The sequence below is a fragment of the Corythoichthys intestinalis genome, chromosome 19, assembly GCF_030265065.1.
Source record: "Corythoichthys intestinalis isolate RoL2023-P3 chromosome 19, ASM3026506v1, whole genome shotgun sequence".
NCBI classification, from domain to species: Eukaryota; Metazoa; Chordata; class Actinopteri; order Syngnathiformes; family Syngnathidae; genus Corythoichthys; species Corythoichthys intestinalis.
In genome coordinates this window covers 23,624,550-23,640,618 of record NC_080413.1, presented here as the reverse complement: position 1 = coordinate 23,640,618, position 16,069 = coordinate 23,624,550, and the positions used below count along the sequence as shown (strand labels likewise).

Sequence of the window (16,069 nt, the reverse complement as noted above, 5' to 3'; positions counted from 1 at the left end):
ATATCAAGGTTTAATTCAGTTTTTGTTGGTTTAGCGCACCTCCTTGGGCACCTGCACACAAAAAAACAAAATATTAAGGATAGGAAACTTATTTGTGCTGCCTGGGTAATGGAAGTCTGTCAAATTATCACCTCATAGATGGAAAATCCAATAGTGAGGAACCTAGGCCCCAATTGCTTTTGAATGCGACGACCTTTCTGCATGAGAGCCACGACCACCGTGCAAAGTTCCTGGGGGTCATCTGGGTCATCGTCCTTGTAAAGCTCCAGGTGATACTGAGGGTTTGTCCAGAAGGTGTCTGGAAAATATAGCAGTATTGAATGGAATGCATGGATATGAGGTTGGAATTTTGTTCATAAAGATTTTAATGACATAAAAAACTAATTGATTTAATTAGGGAATAAAACATACTGTTTTAATGGAAATATCTATTAATGCAACCGGGTATGTTGTCCCCTGAATGACCCTTAATTTATTTTACTTTACATTCACATATTTCTTTTTTATTTAAATCATTGTCTGATTTCCTTTTTTTTTTTTTTTTTGCACAATGCCCCTACTCCGCCCCCCACCCACTCTGTCTTAGCAGAGAATGGTTTGACCCAGCTCTGGTGCACTCAAGGCTACACTACGTACATGCCCTGAAGCGGGAAATTAAAATCTGTCAATCTGTCAAGCGCACTGTTACACAAGTAGCACACTGCTAGGCATTTTCTTGTCTTTGCCAGTGACTGTAGATGAAAGAGAGCGAGCCTTCAGTAAAATGAAAATAATTTTAAAAACTACCTATGATCCACCATATCACAGGGCAGGCTTAACAACCTAGCCATGCTCTCCATTGAGCGTGAGCTTGCTCAAAAAGTGGATTTCACTGAAGTTATAGATGACTTTGGTGTCAACAAATCTAGGCGCATCACTGTTTGAGGGCGTGATAACCCCAGGGATGTGGTTGGGGCAGGCATAGGATGTTTAGTCATACTGTTTTATTGCTTAGCACTCTCAGTTGTATTGTATTGTAGCCTACATGGGACAAAAGATGGAAATCGTTTGTTTATATTGTCTCACATCACATTACGGTCTGTTAAATTTAACTGTCCATCTCAAATAATTTAAAAATGTACTCATTGTTAAAAAATTATTCATTTTGTCATTGCTTGCGAAGCGTTAAAAGTACTGCATATGTTGTCGTGACAAACCTGTGGCAGAGGTGGGGTGGTGGGGGGGGCTATAATGGTCTCTCTTTCCCCGATCCCCTGCAAGTTTGTTGACAGCCCTGATCAATGGTACTCAAATATGATCATTCACTGCCAGCCCCCCCAGTTCAAATTAATTTAACATCAGTCACCATTAATACCAGCCAAGAGTTAAAAGTGAAAGATTCAACAATTGGAACTAAAGCCATATTTAGTTACTTGAGTAGATGTTAAAAAAAAGTCATCACAATCACATAAAAATTATAGTGTAGTGAAATATCATTACATTTGAATATTATTGCAAAACAAAAAAAAATACCAATTCTAAAATAATCGGTTGTGAAGTTTACTACTACCCTATCTTGTGCCTGCAACAAAAATGTATAGGGGCCTACTCTTGTCGCAAAGCAAAAAATAAATCATCCAAGCAGCAGCTCATGTCTCGTAAAACTTGTGTGTCAAGTGCCCACCTGGGAAGTTCCGACACCCCCCCGCAGAGCTGCCTCGGACCCATCGACCCTCGTAGACCGACACGTTCCAGCTGTGCCGTTCGTCTCCCTGGAGCGTGTCGGGCGTCAAGTTGCAGATCTCCAGCTTGGTGTAATTCCTCTTAAAGTCATCAAAGGACATCCTAGGGGGGAATGTGAAAGAGGAAGCTGCATGTGGAGACCCTGAAATGTTTTTCTTAGCACTTGAAAGTATTTAGCTTTACAATCCCAAGTCATGTTAATGATACCTCTTCTCAAGAGAACAGTATCCCTGGTGTTGCCATGGTGACACTATTATTAATGGACCAGGCAGGGCAACTGTCACCTTTCAGTTTTTTTTATGGTACAGAATGAATCACATTCAATTATTGAATTAATTAAAAATAATAATAAAAAAAAAAACAAAAGAAAGACAACTTCACATCTTGTACATTACACCATACATTTGTTGAATTGATTTGATAATAACACTTAATGAAATAAATTATATAAAATGATCAAAATTAGCCTCTTTTTTTTTTTTCTAAATTAAATTACATTAGTATAGTGGTACCTCTACTTAAGAACGTCTATACACTATACAGAATTTTCAGGTTACGACACGCCTCAACATTTTAATGTCAACTGTTTTCGTTGCATGTATGTGAGGCTTGACTTTGTGCTTAAATGTTAGTATATAGTATTTTTTTAATTAAAATTAATACATATGTACTACTTTATTTAAGTAGAGTGGTACCTGTACTTCCGAATGTCTACATACAGAATTTTCCGGTTTAGAAACACCTCAACAAAATATTGCCTCTTGTTACGAAAGACATTTCTGGATACAAAAGGCAAAAATACAGTATGGCTTATACTCGCGGCTCTGAACGTAACATAGCTGTTCTGCCATTGGCTATTGCCTAGCATTACTGGCATCGAATTGGCTAAGAGGGCCCTCTCCTGTATGTGTATGTGTGTATCCCAGCGCCCTCTTCATTCGCCTCTCGTGTTCTGACAACTTTACATGAGTGTTAACTTTTATTCTTTACTATATTCTTGTTTTTTTTTTACATTATGCACAACTCTGATTTTATGTTTATTGTGCAATAATCTAATCCTAACATGTATTTGTTACATGTTTTGATGCACTTTTATGGTTTATAAAAGATTTATGTCTGAATTTGGGGCTTGGGAAGGTTTAGGGCATTTACATAGAAAACGCATCAATACTTACAGAATTTATTAGTTACAAATCTACTTACAGTACCAATTAATTTCGTAAGTAGAGGTACTACTGTATTGGCTTTTTACTCATTTACATTTTCTGTCGACATTTTTAGAATTTTGTGCATTCTAAAAAAATAAAAATCAAATGTTGCCTCTGAGCATAAACGTTAGACTGACAGATTTTTCATCTATTATCATGGATTACGTTTAATAATGCAAACAAAAAGGCAAGTCGCTACTCACCAGAACTCACTTTCCTCAACAGTCTGCTTTTTAAGGTTGTTCCTGTCAGCAATAGAAATGGTGGACCATTCCTTTGAGCTGCAAATATATGAAATAAAAGAAATAGATTTGGTGTCGTTTTGCAATCTTTTTGACTTATTGCTACTTTAACAGCACGGCCGGGAAAAAAATGTATATTATCCATTAACAGCACAAACGTTTTTCCAGATTTTACTTTGGGCTCCAGGGTCCCTTCCATAGCACTCGACCCCATGGGTTGCGTAAGCGAATCAAACGAATTTTGCTGTCCTTTGCTGCCTCATCACACTAAAAGACAACAATATTGGTCAGGATGACTGTTTTTTTTTTTCTTTAAAAACAAGGGCGTAGGTTTGCATAGGGACACTTGGGACATAACACTACCAACTTTGTAAGGTGCTCAAATTGTCCCCACCAACTTTGAAGCAACCTTATTTGCATTATATGACTTCGGTAATATAGGTAATTTAGATTTTCTCCCCATATGTTGTAAGAATAGAACTGACCTTACCATTATTAATAATAATTAATTTTCAGACTATAAATCGATACTTTTTTCCCCTCATTTTGAATCCCGCGGCTCATAGTCCAGTTTGGCTTATTTGTTTATTTATTTAGGGTAATAGGAAACTCACTAAATCCATTTATGTCCAGCTCAATCTATTCGAAAGTGAGATAATTTGCCGGATGACACAAAACGACATCTGTCATAAACATTCATTCATGCTCATGGCAGTGTCATGTCATAATTATGATGGTTTTGTGACAATTTTATGGCACTACTGTCAAATAAAGGGTTACTAAAGACCAGAGGTAGCAATTAATGAAACAACTGGAACAGTAACTGAAGAAATATTTGCATCAAACATGAATTTTGATTGTAATTTATATCTGTAGAGCTGCAATGCATGCCAGGAGGTATGTTGGACAACAACAATGTTGACAGCAGGTGGTAGCAGAGGTTGACTGTCTCCCGCAAGGAAGCAGTGATGGCCAAATGAAGCTTCTTGAAGCAATGAAACTTTGCAGCAAATTGGTTCAAAGCTTCATGGTGGTTCATTTGGTCTGATGACAGTCTTATGATGCCGCTGTCAAATAAAGTGCTACCGGTTAAAAACGTATGTATTATGTTCAGACTTACATTTACCCCTTTTCACTTGCTTAACTTGCCAGTCCATTCCCCCACACCCTCCAAACGCACGTTTGATTGGCTGATGCCTTATACAACATGCCTATTCAGTTTTATTCAGCCAGGAGCAGCAGCCACTGAAAGTAATTTAAAAAGATGTCAATTTTGTGGAGGTGGGGAACACACCACAAATTTTGCAACTGAAAGTCTGACGTGCATCACAATAAACTGTGTGAATTTGCTAACTTGCAAAACTCAAGTAGGAAGCTGCTTAGAGAGAAGTGTCCTCCTGTATATGTTTTATACTGCTAATGTTAATTAAACTATTCCCCCTTCTTTCTAATTTTCATTTTTATTTTATTTATGTGCTCTTAAAGCAGCCCAAAGGAGCTTTCAATTTTAATTGAGTTTGACTGTGCTTGTGGACAAAAGCAGGAGTATTTTAACTGAAGGAAGGCTCCACTTTTATTTATTTTTGTCGTTCCCCGACTAAATATAACTGAAAAAACTTCTTAATTTTTAAATTCAGACAATGTTGAGTGGTCTTAATACAAATGTTTGGTTTTGTTATATTTTTTTTTTTTTTGCGTTCCTGGATACTTAAGGGATTATTAACAAGTTTGTATTCATTGTTTATGTTAATATAATTTATGTTAAAATGTTGGAATTTAAAGGTTGAAAACTAAGGTTTGAATTGAATGGTGTATCACCTGAACCAAAATATGAAAGTTAATATAAATCAATTCGAATTTAATTTTGCTTTGATCATTTAGCCCACGGGTCGGCAAACTTAACACCTAAAGAGCCATTTCGACCTGGTTTCCACAGAAAAGACAACAGTGGGAGGCGCACAAACTTTTTGCCTCCTCAAATTCAGACGTTAGCCCAAGGGTCAGGAATCAGTCAGGCTCACTTATTATACACCTTTATTCAAAGAACACTAACGTAGGTCATTATTTCACCAACTATGTTAAGTCACGGTGTCACTCGGAAGGTGGCACCATAACTTTTTTAGTTGGTGAATTAATGACCTGCGTGTATGTTCTGTTTACAAAGAAAGTGAGCCTAACTTGTTGTGCTCACTATAGCGAAGCTAAATTCATTTCCCAAATCCTAAATCTCATAAGCGCCACAATATGTTTTAATCCAATATTCATGTTTTATTTTAAAACTGAGCCTTCCAGAGGGATCAAAGAGCTGCATGGTTGCTGACTAGGGTTGTTCTGATAATGTTTTTTTGCTCCAGATCTGATCCCGATTGTTTTAGTTTGAGTATCTGTTTTTTTTCGCTCCCGATTAAATTCCAATCATTCCCGATAATTTTTCCCGATCATATACATTTTGGCAATGCATTAAGAAAAAAATGAATAAAACTCGGACGAATATATACATTCAACATACAGTACATAAGTACTGTATTTGTTTATTATGACAATAAATCCTCAAGATGGCATTTACATTATTAACATTCTTTCTGTGAGAGGGATCCACGGATAGAAAGACTTGTGACTTTGTATATTGGAACTAAATATTGCCATCTAGTGTATTTGTTGAGCTTTCAGTAAATGATACTGTAGCCATGCCCAAATGCATGATGGGAAGTGGAACCATGACTGTGCGTAGTGCTACCAATTGATATATCTTCTCTGCATTGGGAAATAACATAAGGTGTTAAGAAAAAGATAATTTGCTACCTTGCTTCCCCACATCGCTTCCCATGATATTTCTAATTGAAGGAAGAGGGATTGTAAAGCTTTAGCCAATTAAAAAATGGCTCCAAAGGCTGCCAAAATTCACTCTACTCATTTTACGCTGCCTTTTATCTCTCTATATAGGTAAAACAGCGCCATTACAGTTTGAGCGCGACAATGCGTGAGTGGGTCGTGCAGAGAATGCATTAATTACGTTAAATATTTTAACGTGATACATTTTTAAAAAATTAATTACCGCCGTTATCGGGATAAATTTGTTAACCCTACCTTAAGCCTAAACTAAAGACTCTGGATGAGTGTAACATATTATGTCTGTAACGTTAACTACAATTAGAAAACGATTTAATGAAAAAAAAAAAAAAATATATATATATATATATATATATATATATATATATATATATTTTAAAAAGGCATGGCCGATATTTTTTTGCCGATTCCGATACTTTGAAAATGACGTGATCGGACCCGACCGATCGGGATTTAGCCTATCAAATAATTTGGTTCACATTCGTGAGAAATGTAGCCCTGTCCCCCGTTCACCCAATCTGTTTGGTGTTATTAATGTCATGTCCCACCAAAAAGTGTGCATACAGGTTATGCTGTTATATCGTACCCACCAATGTTGAAACCAAACCTACGCCCTTGTTTAAAAAGATAACGAATGTGGCATGAATTCACCTCCTCTAAGGCTATAATCGAGTAGGCGTGTCCTCGGACCAAGCCAAGTTCAGTTTTGGACTCCATTTCACAGGGGGAGGTGACCTGGAACAGTTATTACATTATACCATTAAACCAATCAACACAAATATGTTGCAAGCATCTTTAGATGCTTTTTTTGTGGTATGTTTAAACACTTACATCAATGGAGCAGCCCATTAGTGAGCCTCTCTGCAGGGCCTTCTTCATAATTTGGTATATTTCTTGAGGTGCCTCAGACAACTCAAAGAACTCTGTGACTCCCCCTGTGAAGTCCTCCATGGCCTCTAGAGTGTTACCACCTCTAAGAGCCTCATAGGAGCCGTTCAGCCTGCAAAAGATAAAGCTCACTTTTCGGATAGTGTTTTTTTGGGAAATGAAAAGAATACGGAAGAGGTTTACTGTTACTTGGCGTAAGCTTTTTCCAGAAGAGCGCTCCAGAATTCGTTCTCTCGGTACGATTTGGTGAACACCAGCCGGTTGTTGTAGGTGGGGATACGGTCGTCAACGACCACGTCGATCCACTCACCGTAACGCCAGAACTGAGGTGAAAAGTAGGTATTGAGTGCTAGGAGGTGACTATTCAAATAATCAGTCAATAGATTTATATTTAATTGATCAATCCTATATCGGTTCTTTAATGGTATCTTCAATGTCAGATGTTCTTTCTGACATTTTAGTCAAAAACTTGTGGTTATTCAGAATTTTTTGTTTTGTTTCTTCTTTACTTTAGTCATTTTTTAATTGCCTGCTCATCGTTTTTGTGTAATAATCTCTAATTTGGTGAAAATCTAGGTTAAAATGTGAATAGATTAATGATCTTATTTATCATCCCTAGTTGATCTTTTCCTGCAACTGTAAATTTTCATTCATTTTTCGTACGGCTTATTCTCTGGAGGGTCGCTGGGGTGCTAGAGCCTATCCCAGCTGACTATGAAAAGCAGGTGGTAGACCCTGAACTGCTTGCCAGCTAATCGCATTCATGTAATATTTTTGGTCTGAAAATCTGGGCAAAAATGCAATGGCAGTAGTTTATTTTCTGTTTGAATCTTTAAAGTCATGATGGGCCAGCCACCATTTTTCATAAATTTGCATTACAAAACCCACAAAACTATTAAAAATAAAGTTTATTTATTTTTTGGGGCATTCATATATGAAGTGATATAATATTCATATACACACACACCCACACTCACACACACATATATGTATATATATATATATATATATATATATATATATATATATATATATATATATATATATATATATATATATGTACAGCAGCAATAATTCATCAACGAACATTTTTTTTAATGACAATGAAAAGACGATAACAAGCTAAAAACAAGACAAATCCCACTTTTCGTCTGACAAGAAGAAAATGCACAATAGTTTCCGTCACATGTTCAAAATGTGTGACATTTTATGTGTAGTTAGCCTGCATCGTAGCAGTGTCTGGTTGTGTCACTCGTGACGTGCTGCGCCCATGCCCCACTTCCCGACTCACCAGTGTGTCTTCTCCGGTCTCCATGCATGCTTGCACACACGGTAAGATTTGTTTTCTTGGCCGGATAGAATATTCAATGTTGCTTTAGCCTTTAAAGGTCTGTGCTGAGTGATCATCACACACTAAATGTAACTCATAGTGTTAGGATTAGGCTAATACTAACAGCAAGCATCCTCTAAACTCTCAGACATTTTTTTTTCTTTATATACAGTTAGTGGCATCTAGGTAGTTTTAATTTAAAATAATATACTACTTTTCCTGTTGAGTGTGTATTATCATCACCAAATTGGCATTGTCCTTGTAGTCACAACCATATTTGCTTGTCTGTCAATATTCATTCGAAATAGTTGGAAACCATTATTTATTTATTTATTCATTTTGGCGCAAAATGTTTAATTTTACAGACGAAAACCTTATCAGTAAACGTCAACGAAAACTAGATTAAATTAGTCTTGAGTTTAAGTCAACAATAACTAGATGACGACAAACACATTTTGAGATGACTAACATATGACTAAGATTAATAAGTATTATCGTCCAAAAGACTAAGACAAATATTCAAAAAATAATAATAATAAATTTTGAAAAAATCTGCTGACAACAACACTGATATACATCAATTGAATTCATTACAAATTCTGCAAAAGCTGTAATTCGCTAAAACTATTCCTAACCTTTCCAGTGCAAATGTCTACAACGTTTTGAATTCATACTCAAATTCAAATTAGTAATCATAATTATTTTCATAACAATCACACTTCTGATCTAATCATACTATCTTATTGTAAACATGCCAGTGCGCTGCAAAGTACGCAACCTGGAAATGGAAGATCCCGGCATAGTTCTCTGTAAAGTTCTGATCCGGAGGAATCACTCTGTAGAGAAGCTTCTCATTTAGAGTGAGACAGGCAATGGCGGCGAGCAGCCAGCAGTCACCTGTCAACAGCACATACAAACATGCATGATCCTAATATGTACTGTATGTTCTAATTGCTATATCAAACTGTTCAGAAAAGTTACAGTTAAACACATCTAATACAAAACATTAAAGCAATACTAGATAACTGCAACTTTTGTAAAATATTTTCATAACATTTGTGATAATATGTTGACTGACAACTAGTTGAATGACACCTCTTTTATATGTTGAGGGGGTCTACCGCATTAACCTTGAGGGGGGTGGCAGGAACCCTGCCGCACAAAAAAAACTACAAATGTGCTGACTGCTTTACGGCATACGTCACTTCCCCCTTCCCCATTCATTATAAAAATGGAAGTCGATGCGAACGCTTTCGCGCGAATTCTGCAAAGATGGCAGAGCAACAAGTGACAAAAGGTTTTGTCTGAGGAGGAAAAAAAGAGAGGCTACTGTCAGGGAAGTTCAGTTTGAACTCCGAGAAAAATATCAAACGATAGCTCAAAATGAGAAAAGAATCAGCCAAAAAAGGATTGTCTGCTTCGAAGATTTCATATACAGTAACTAGGGCTGTCAAAATTATCGCGTTAACAGGCGGTAATTAATTAATTTAATTAATCACGTTAAAATATTTGACGCAATTAACGCACATGTCCCGTTCAGACAGTATTCTGCCTTTTGGTAAGTTTTACAGCAAGGCTTTTTGTGCTGTCTAACAGCGAACTCTTGTGGTCGCTTTGCGACATGGTTTAATGTTTTCTTGCCAGTTCAATATGGCTGCACGACGTCTCGGGCTGACACCTACGTTGTAATGTTGTGCTTATATGATCCTTGGACAAGTTTTGTCCGTAAGTATGGTTGTTGTAAAGAATGTACATATTATGTTAGTAAGCGAATTGTTATATTTATTGTATGAGACGCTTTTTGTTTATGTTTAGTGAACCTGTATAGCGTGCTAAGCTAATGTTGTTGCTAATGCAATGCTTGTGCACTTTTTTTTGTAGTTTTAGGACGGTCTAAAGAGGAGAATGGTTTGAGGCCATTTTATTAATAAATCAGATGAAAAAGGAAGAAGTCTGATTATTAAGGCGTCGTTCACTAGCTGTCTAGCTTTGGAAAAAGTAGACGCTTCGGAGTGAGGACAGCATAGACAGATTTAAATGACAGTAGAGTGAAATGCCCACTACAGTCCTTAAGTACTGTATGTTGAATGTATATATCCATCTTGTGTCTTATCTTTCCATTCCAACAATTTATTTTACAGAATATATAAATAATTTACAGAAAAATATGGCATATTTTATAGATGGTTTGAATTGCGATTAATTGCGATTAATTAATTTTTAAGCTGTAATTAACTCGATTAAAAATTTAAATCGTTTGACAGCCCTAACAGTAACACAACATTTATATCAAGGGTACATGAGATATGATCCAGCCAGTCGCTGTGATCATACAGGAGTACAATGAGAATACACAAGTCAAGAGTCTTTATGCCCGTCGAAAGGGCGTTGCTTACTACGAAACGATACCTACTGAGAAAACATAAGTGAAAGTTACTGCTGCTCAACGCTGGTGGTTTCACAGTGAAAAACATCTTCATATACGACCTTGGGATCTTAGCCGTGGCTGACACAAAAAAGGGAGTACATCAGATAAGGCATGAAGCAGCGACCCAATGTGATATGTTTAAAGGAATATTTGCAGAACATGAACATGAGTAAAATCTCACAAACGAATATAGTGGAATATAGATTCACAACAGTTTATGTGTTTTATAAGCATGAGTAAATATTCTTTCACAGCTACCAGGATATACAGAATAAACGTTGGCCAGGTTTTCACTCACTGGCGTGACCCCCCACAACCGAACTCGTCACAGCCACACGGTTGCTACCCATCATATGCTATTGTTCACCCACAACTGGATTCATTGCTTTATTACTCTTCATTCTTCACACAGCCGCTGGAAACAGAAATGTTGTTTTATCTATTTGCAGGCGACCGGGAGATTGATTTTTGATTAATTGATGATTTTACGACACTGCGCGGGTGTGTGTCGATCCTCAAGGGAAACACAGTCTTCCTTAAAGTGCATGTGACACGAAAAAGCATGTTTATTTCATAATACACGCGGTATTTTATGCTCCTGAATGATATGGACCGCTTGGATGTGTGTGGAAGCGATCGCTATATTTATTTAGTTTTTTGAATGCCGCGCCATGAAAATGAGTGACTTCCGGCTTCGGTCTTGCATTGAGGAGGAGGGCGCTGTGATGTGTACGGGTGAAGGCATCCTCTTCACTAAACAGCGGCACTGTTGTGTATGAGGACTAAGGATTTAGCTGATTTTGCGGATTAATACGTTTATTTTACGCATCACGCCAGCCAAACGGCTGCAAAAAAATCTTGCTTTATGAGGGAGAGGCACGTGCGCCTTTTTGGAGTTTCAAAAGGTTCCCATTCAGCGTGGATATTGGCCAAAACAAGCCCTACTACGGTGGGACCATTGGACTTACGAGGAAGTGAGTAAACATCTTGTTTTGTATTATGTCAAATACGAATACAGCGATTACAAAGTAAACACTACAAACTTTCTTTAAATAAAGGACTACTTACGTTTGATCATTGATAGGCATATAAAAAGCTCTCCTCATGCACATTAGCTGCACGTTAGCTGCACAACAACTGCAGCCGCCCTCCTCCGTGGAACAAACTGTAAATTGCTCTCCGCCGGGCGGCTTTGCCGATCCGCGAAGACAATCAACAACCCAGTCGTCATGTCAAATAATCCGGGCTAGTTATGTGTGATTTTCCGCTTCGAAGACTTTGAAACATCACTCTGTTTGGGTTAGCATGTCGGCTAGCTGTCACACCTCTTGGTTTGTTTACATTCTCCAAAGCCGGGGAAGGGAAATGACATATGTCCGATTTAGGTGTCATAAAATATCATTCGGGAGGTGCGACAGTAAAGGTGAAGGCGACAGTTTTGACCATTATGGAGTAATTTTGCTATGTCATCCTGAATAAGTGCATTTTTATTATTTCATATTCCATTTAGCACAAGACTGTTATTTGTCATGACCATGCCATTTATTTAGCAATTGGGGAAAATACTTGGATGAAAAGAATATCCTGTAAAAATATTGAAGTAAAGAGACAGAAACAATGATGTTTTGCAGCTCTCTTCGTCGCGTTTTCCTCGTTGTGAATAGTTCCCCCTCGACGGACTGACTGATCCTTCTCCAGCCATTTATTTAGCTATTGGGGAAAAATACTTGGATAAAAAAAATATCCTGTAAAAATATTGGCGTAGAGAGACTGAAACAATGACATTTTGCGGCTCTCTTCGTCGCGTTTTCCTCGTTCTGAATAATTCCCCCTCAATGGGCTGAATAGTAAAACCGATGAGCCCTGTCACCCGCTGACGTCATCCACCTGTTGGGGACGCTAGAGCCCTATAATGGTAGGCGTGGCTAACCGTCAGATTAAAAGACTAATTTCTCGTCATCTGCGCTTTGCTAAATTGTTGTATATAGTCGAATCGTCTCAAAATATGATTCTAATTCACATAATAATGCTATTTAAGACTTTTATTCTCCTGTCGTATGCTCTTTAAGGCAAAACACTACCGTGTTTGTCCACCGGCGTCGCTAAAGTCGACCAAAACTGAAAACCTATGAAATGTTGCTTTAAATGCACATATACAGTACTTACGCAAGACAAGTGTATGTACTGTATAGTGCATGATTATTTGCATGGTAACTGAATTCAGTGATTAATTGAGACTTTACCCAACTCTCCCTGACAGATGTCAGTCCTGCTGGCTGCATCCACAATGAACTGTGGGTTTTCACATATTTCCTGTCATAGGAAAGAAAAAAAGTATTACTCGATTGATGCCAAATTGTAGGCTTCTGGACCTCCAACATGTTTGACAACCAAATACCAGTCATGTTGCTAAAGACAAAGCAGTACATTAGTTGAAACATGATAAGGATACATGGCTCCTGCCATTAAACTAAGTAAATCTCTGTTTACAAATCTAAGTATGACATTTGCTTTGACTGAAAAGAGGAGGGCGTGACTCCTGCAACCCAAACCCCAGCTGGGACCTTTGACTTGCTATTGCATTTGTCATATTTTCCAAGCTAAACAGCTGTTAGAGTTCTCTAGGTCAGCACCTCACAGTGTAATCTTCAACTTCTTACCTTTGTATCTCTGACAAATAATTAGCTTTTTACTGAACAAAATCAGCGATACATAAACAATACTGAAAAAAATACATGTACATCTGCATGTCATGAAATTAGAAAATAAACCCTAAATTGGATTCCTATTTCTGTAATTTCAATGGGGCAGTGATGTGTAATTAAGTTGAAATACTATAGTCTACTATTACATTAATGAACAGTTTATTATTAGTAACATAAAAGCACTTTAGCACATGTTCTTGAGGTTATCGTTTTTCTTGCATGCAGTAGTATTGGGCACACTTGCCCAACCTATAGGGATCCAATATAAGAAATTGGCCTTTAAAACAATCGATGTTTTATTGGAGGAGTGTTTCTCAATATTTGAATTATTCAACTGTGACAATCTTCTGTACCGCTTATCCTCACAAAGGTTGTGGGGGTGCTTAAGCGTAACCGAGTTAACTATGGGCCGGAGGCGGGGTACTCCCTGAACTGGTTGCCAGCCAATCGCAGTCAATTGGGACAATATCTTAGAAATAGCGGAGATAGTTCTATAAACATGTTGTAAATCCATCAAAATTTGAGCATTTGTTCAAGACTGTTTGTTACTATGTTTATTAAGTCTGTGTTGTTATTTTAAACCCCATTTCATAAGGCAGATTTGCCCTTATTGATACTCCGACATTATCTTGTAAATTGTAATTAAAATATCTAGGGCTGTCAAAATTATCGCGTTAACGGGCGGTAATTATTTTTTAAAATAATCACGTTAAAATATTTGATGCAATTAACACACATGCCCCGCTCAAACAGATTAAAATGACAGCACAGTGTAACGTCAGCTTGTTACTTGTTTTTTGGTGTTTGGCGCCCTCTGCTGGCGCTTGGGTCCAACTGATTTTATGAGTTACACCATGAGTGAGCATGGTGTAATTATTGACATCAACAACGGCGAGCTACTAGTTTATTTTTTGATTGAAAATTTTACAAATTTTAATAAAACGAAAACAGTAAGAGGGGGTTTAATATAAAATTTCTATAACTTGTACTAATATTTATCTTTCAAGAACTACAAGTCTTTCTATCCATGGATTGCTTTAAGAGAATGTTAATAATGTTAATGCCATCTTGTTGATTTATTGTTATAATAAACAATTACAGTACTTATGTACCGTATGTTGAATGTATATATCCGTCTGGTGTCTTATCTTTCCATTTTAACAATAATTTACAGAAAAATATGGCATATTTTATAGATGGTTTGAATTGCGATTCATTATGATTAATTAATTTTTAAGCTTTAATTATCTCGATTAAAAAATTTTATCTTTTGACAGCCCTAAAAATATCATAAAATAAAATTAAAATATCAGCCCTCATAAAATAGTATAATTAGCCTCTTGTTTTGTAGAGGTAGGATCAATAAGGAATGCTTGTACTGCTGCCAATATAATATAAATACAGCACTTAACAAATAATAGCTACGTTGCAATTTGAGATATATTTGGTTGTGAAATTTAGAAATTCAGTATCATCAGAGCTATGACGAGTGATGAGAGAGTTCACTCACCGAAGGTCGCTTCCACACAAATTTCATATGGGGCTTGTGGTGGCTGTAGAAGAGCGAGGAGTCGCAGGCTGGGAAAATTGGGTCCTCGAAGAGAACCTTCTTTTTAAAGTATTTGTCTCTCAGCTCCATGAAGGTCTTGAGACGTTTGGCATCCTTGACGGCCTCGTTTCTGCTGAGGATGGCCGAGTAAATGGAGTTGGTTCCAGTTGAGGGGTAGTCTGCCTGGTCGTCAGGTGCTTGTAAAGCTTCTGTTTCGCCAAGCACTTGCACGTTTGTGTCTTCCACGATTGGCACTTTATGACCCTCCATCTTCTCACCATACGTTCCTATTGATAGCGGTCTTGATTTCAAACTCGAAATACTTAGCTGTCGTGAGACAGTGCATCAACTTGTAAAACCTGTCCAAGGAAGTGTCTTCTGTGGCTCTAGTGATCACTTTTAGTTCAAGAGATAAACTGGAAATAGACACCCAAGTCAACTCTCACACTCTTGGGCACTGGACCTAAATATAGGCCTCTTATAAAAAGGAGGGGATGAGGGGGGAGACTTCTGGTAGGCTTGTTCCAAAAATACACATCAGCAGAAAAACATACATGGTTGACGCAGCGTTTTTGAAGAACGATCCCCTTCAAGTTTAACTTTTCTTAAAAAGTACTATAAGATGCACAGAGTCACTTGGCAGATACTATGCATTTTTATAGTAGTAGTTAGGGCCCGAGGTCTATTGTTCTGCAAAGGATTTTTTTTTTTTCAGCAAATGACAACGGCCAATTTGGAGGCTTGAACATGCTCAAAAACTCACCAAAACCTGCACAAACGAGCGGCAAAATTTTAAATTTCGATAATTTTGCAACGTTGCAAAAAAATGCAACAAAATGGCTCAGTGGCGCCCCCTTGAAATTGTAAAACTGGCCTATAACATTAGGGTTTGTCAGCGTAGAGCAAGGGTGTCCAAACTTTTTTCAAAGGGGGCCAGATTTGGTGTGGTAAAACTGTGGAGGGCCGACCTTGGCTGACGTCCTTTACGTAGAACAATATATTTAAGGAAATGTTAGCAAGCCATTCTGTGTGTCACATTTGCTTTTGTTATTTTTTTTTAGTGCTGAAGCGATGAATCAATTAACCCCAGTATTCGATTAAAGAAAAAAGATTCGAATTAAATTTTGCTGCTTCGAGTATTCGTTTA

General features: G+C 37.4%; 1 protein-coding gene across 3 annotated transcripts in view; it reads right to left on the bottom strand.

The window, feature by feature from the left end:
- Positions 1-15,469, bottom strand: part of capn3b (calpain 3b) — a 35,719-nt gene extending 20,250 nt beyond the window's left edge. For all 3 annotated transcript variants that reach the window (XR_009061487.1, XM_057822647.1, XM_057822648.1), the window contains exons 1-11: positions 14,884-15,469; positions 12,912-12,981; positions 9,019-9,137; positions 7,100-7,233; positions 6,854-7,022; positions 6,674-6,757; positions 3,348-3,439; positions 3,134-3,211; positions 1,664-1,824; positions 132-298; positions 40-51 (exon numbers count right to left, since the gene is read on the bottom strand). Coding sequence is in view for 2 of the 3 variants with exons in the window: in XM_057822647.1 (XP_057678630.1) it covers positions 40-51; positions 132-298; positions 1,664-1,824; positions 3,134-3,211; positions 3,348-3,439; positions 6,674-6,757; positions 6,854-7,022; positions 7,100-7,233; positions 9,019-9,137; positions 12,912-12,981; positions 14,884-15,192 (1,395 nt within the window). In the remaining variant the exon portion in view is untranslated. The remainder of the gene's footprint in view (positions 1-39; positions 52-131; positions 299-1,663; positions 1,825-3,133; positions 3,212-3,347; positions 3,440-6,673; positions 6,758-6,853; positions 7,023-7,099; positions 7,234-9,018; positions 9,138-12,911; positions 12,982-14,883) is intronic.
- Positions 15,470-16,069: the final 600 nt, after the last annotated feature.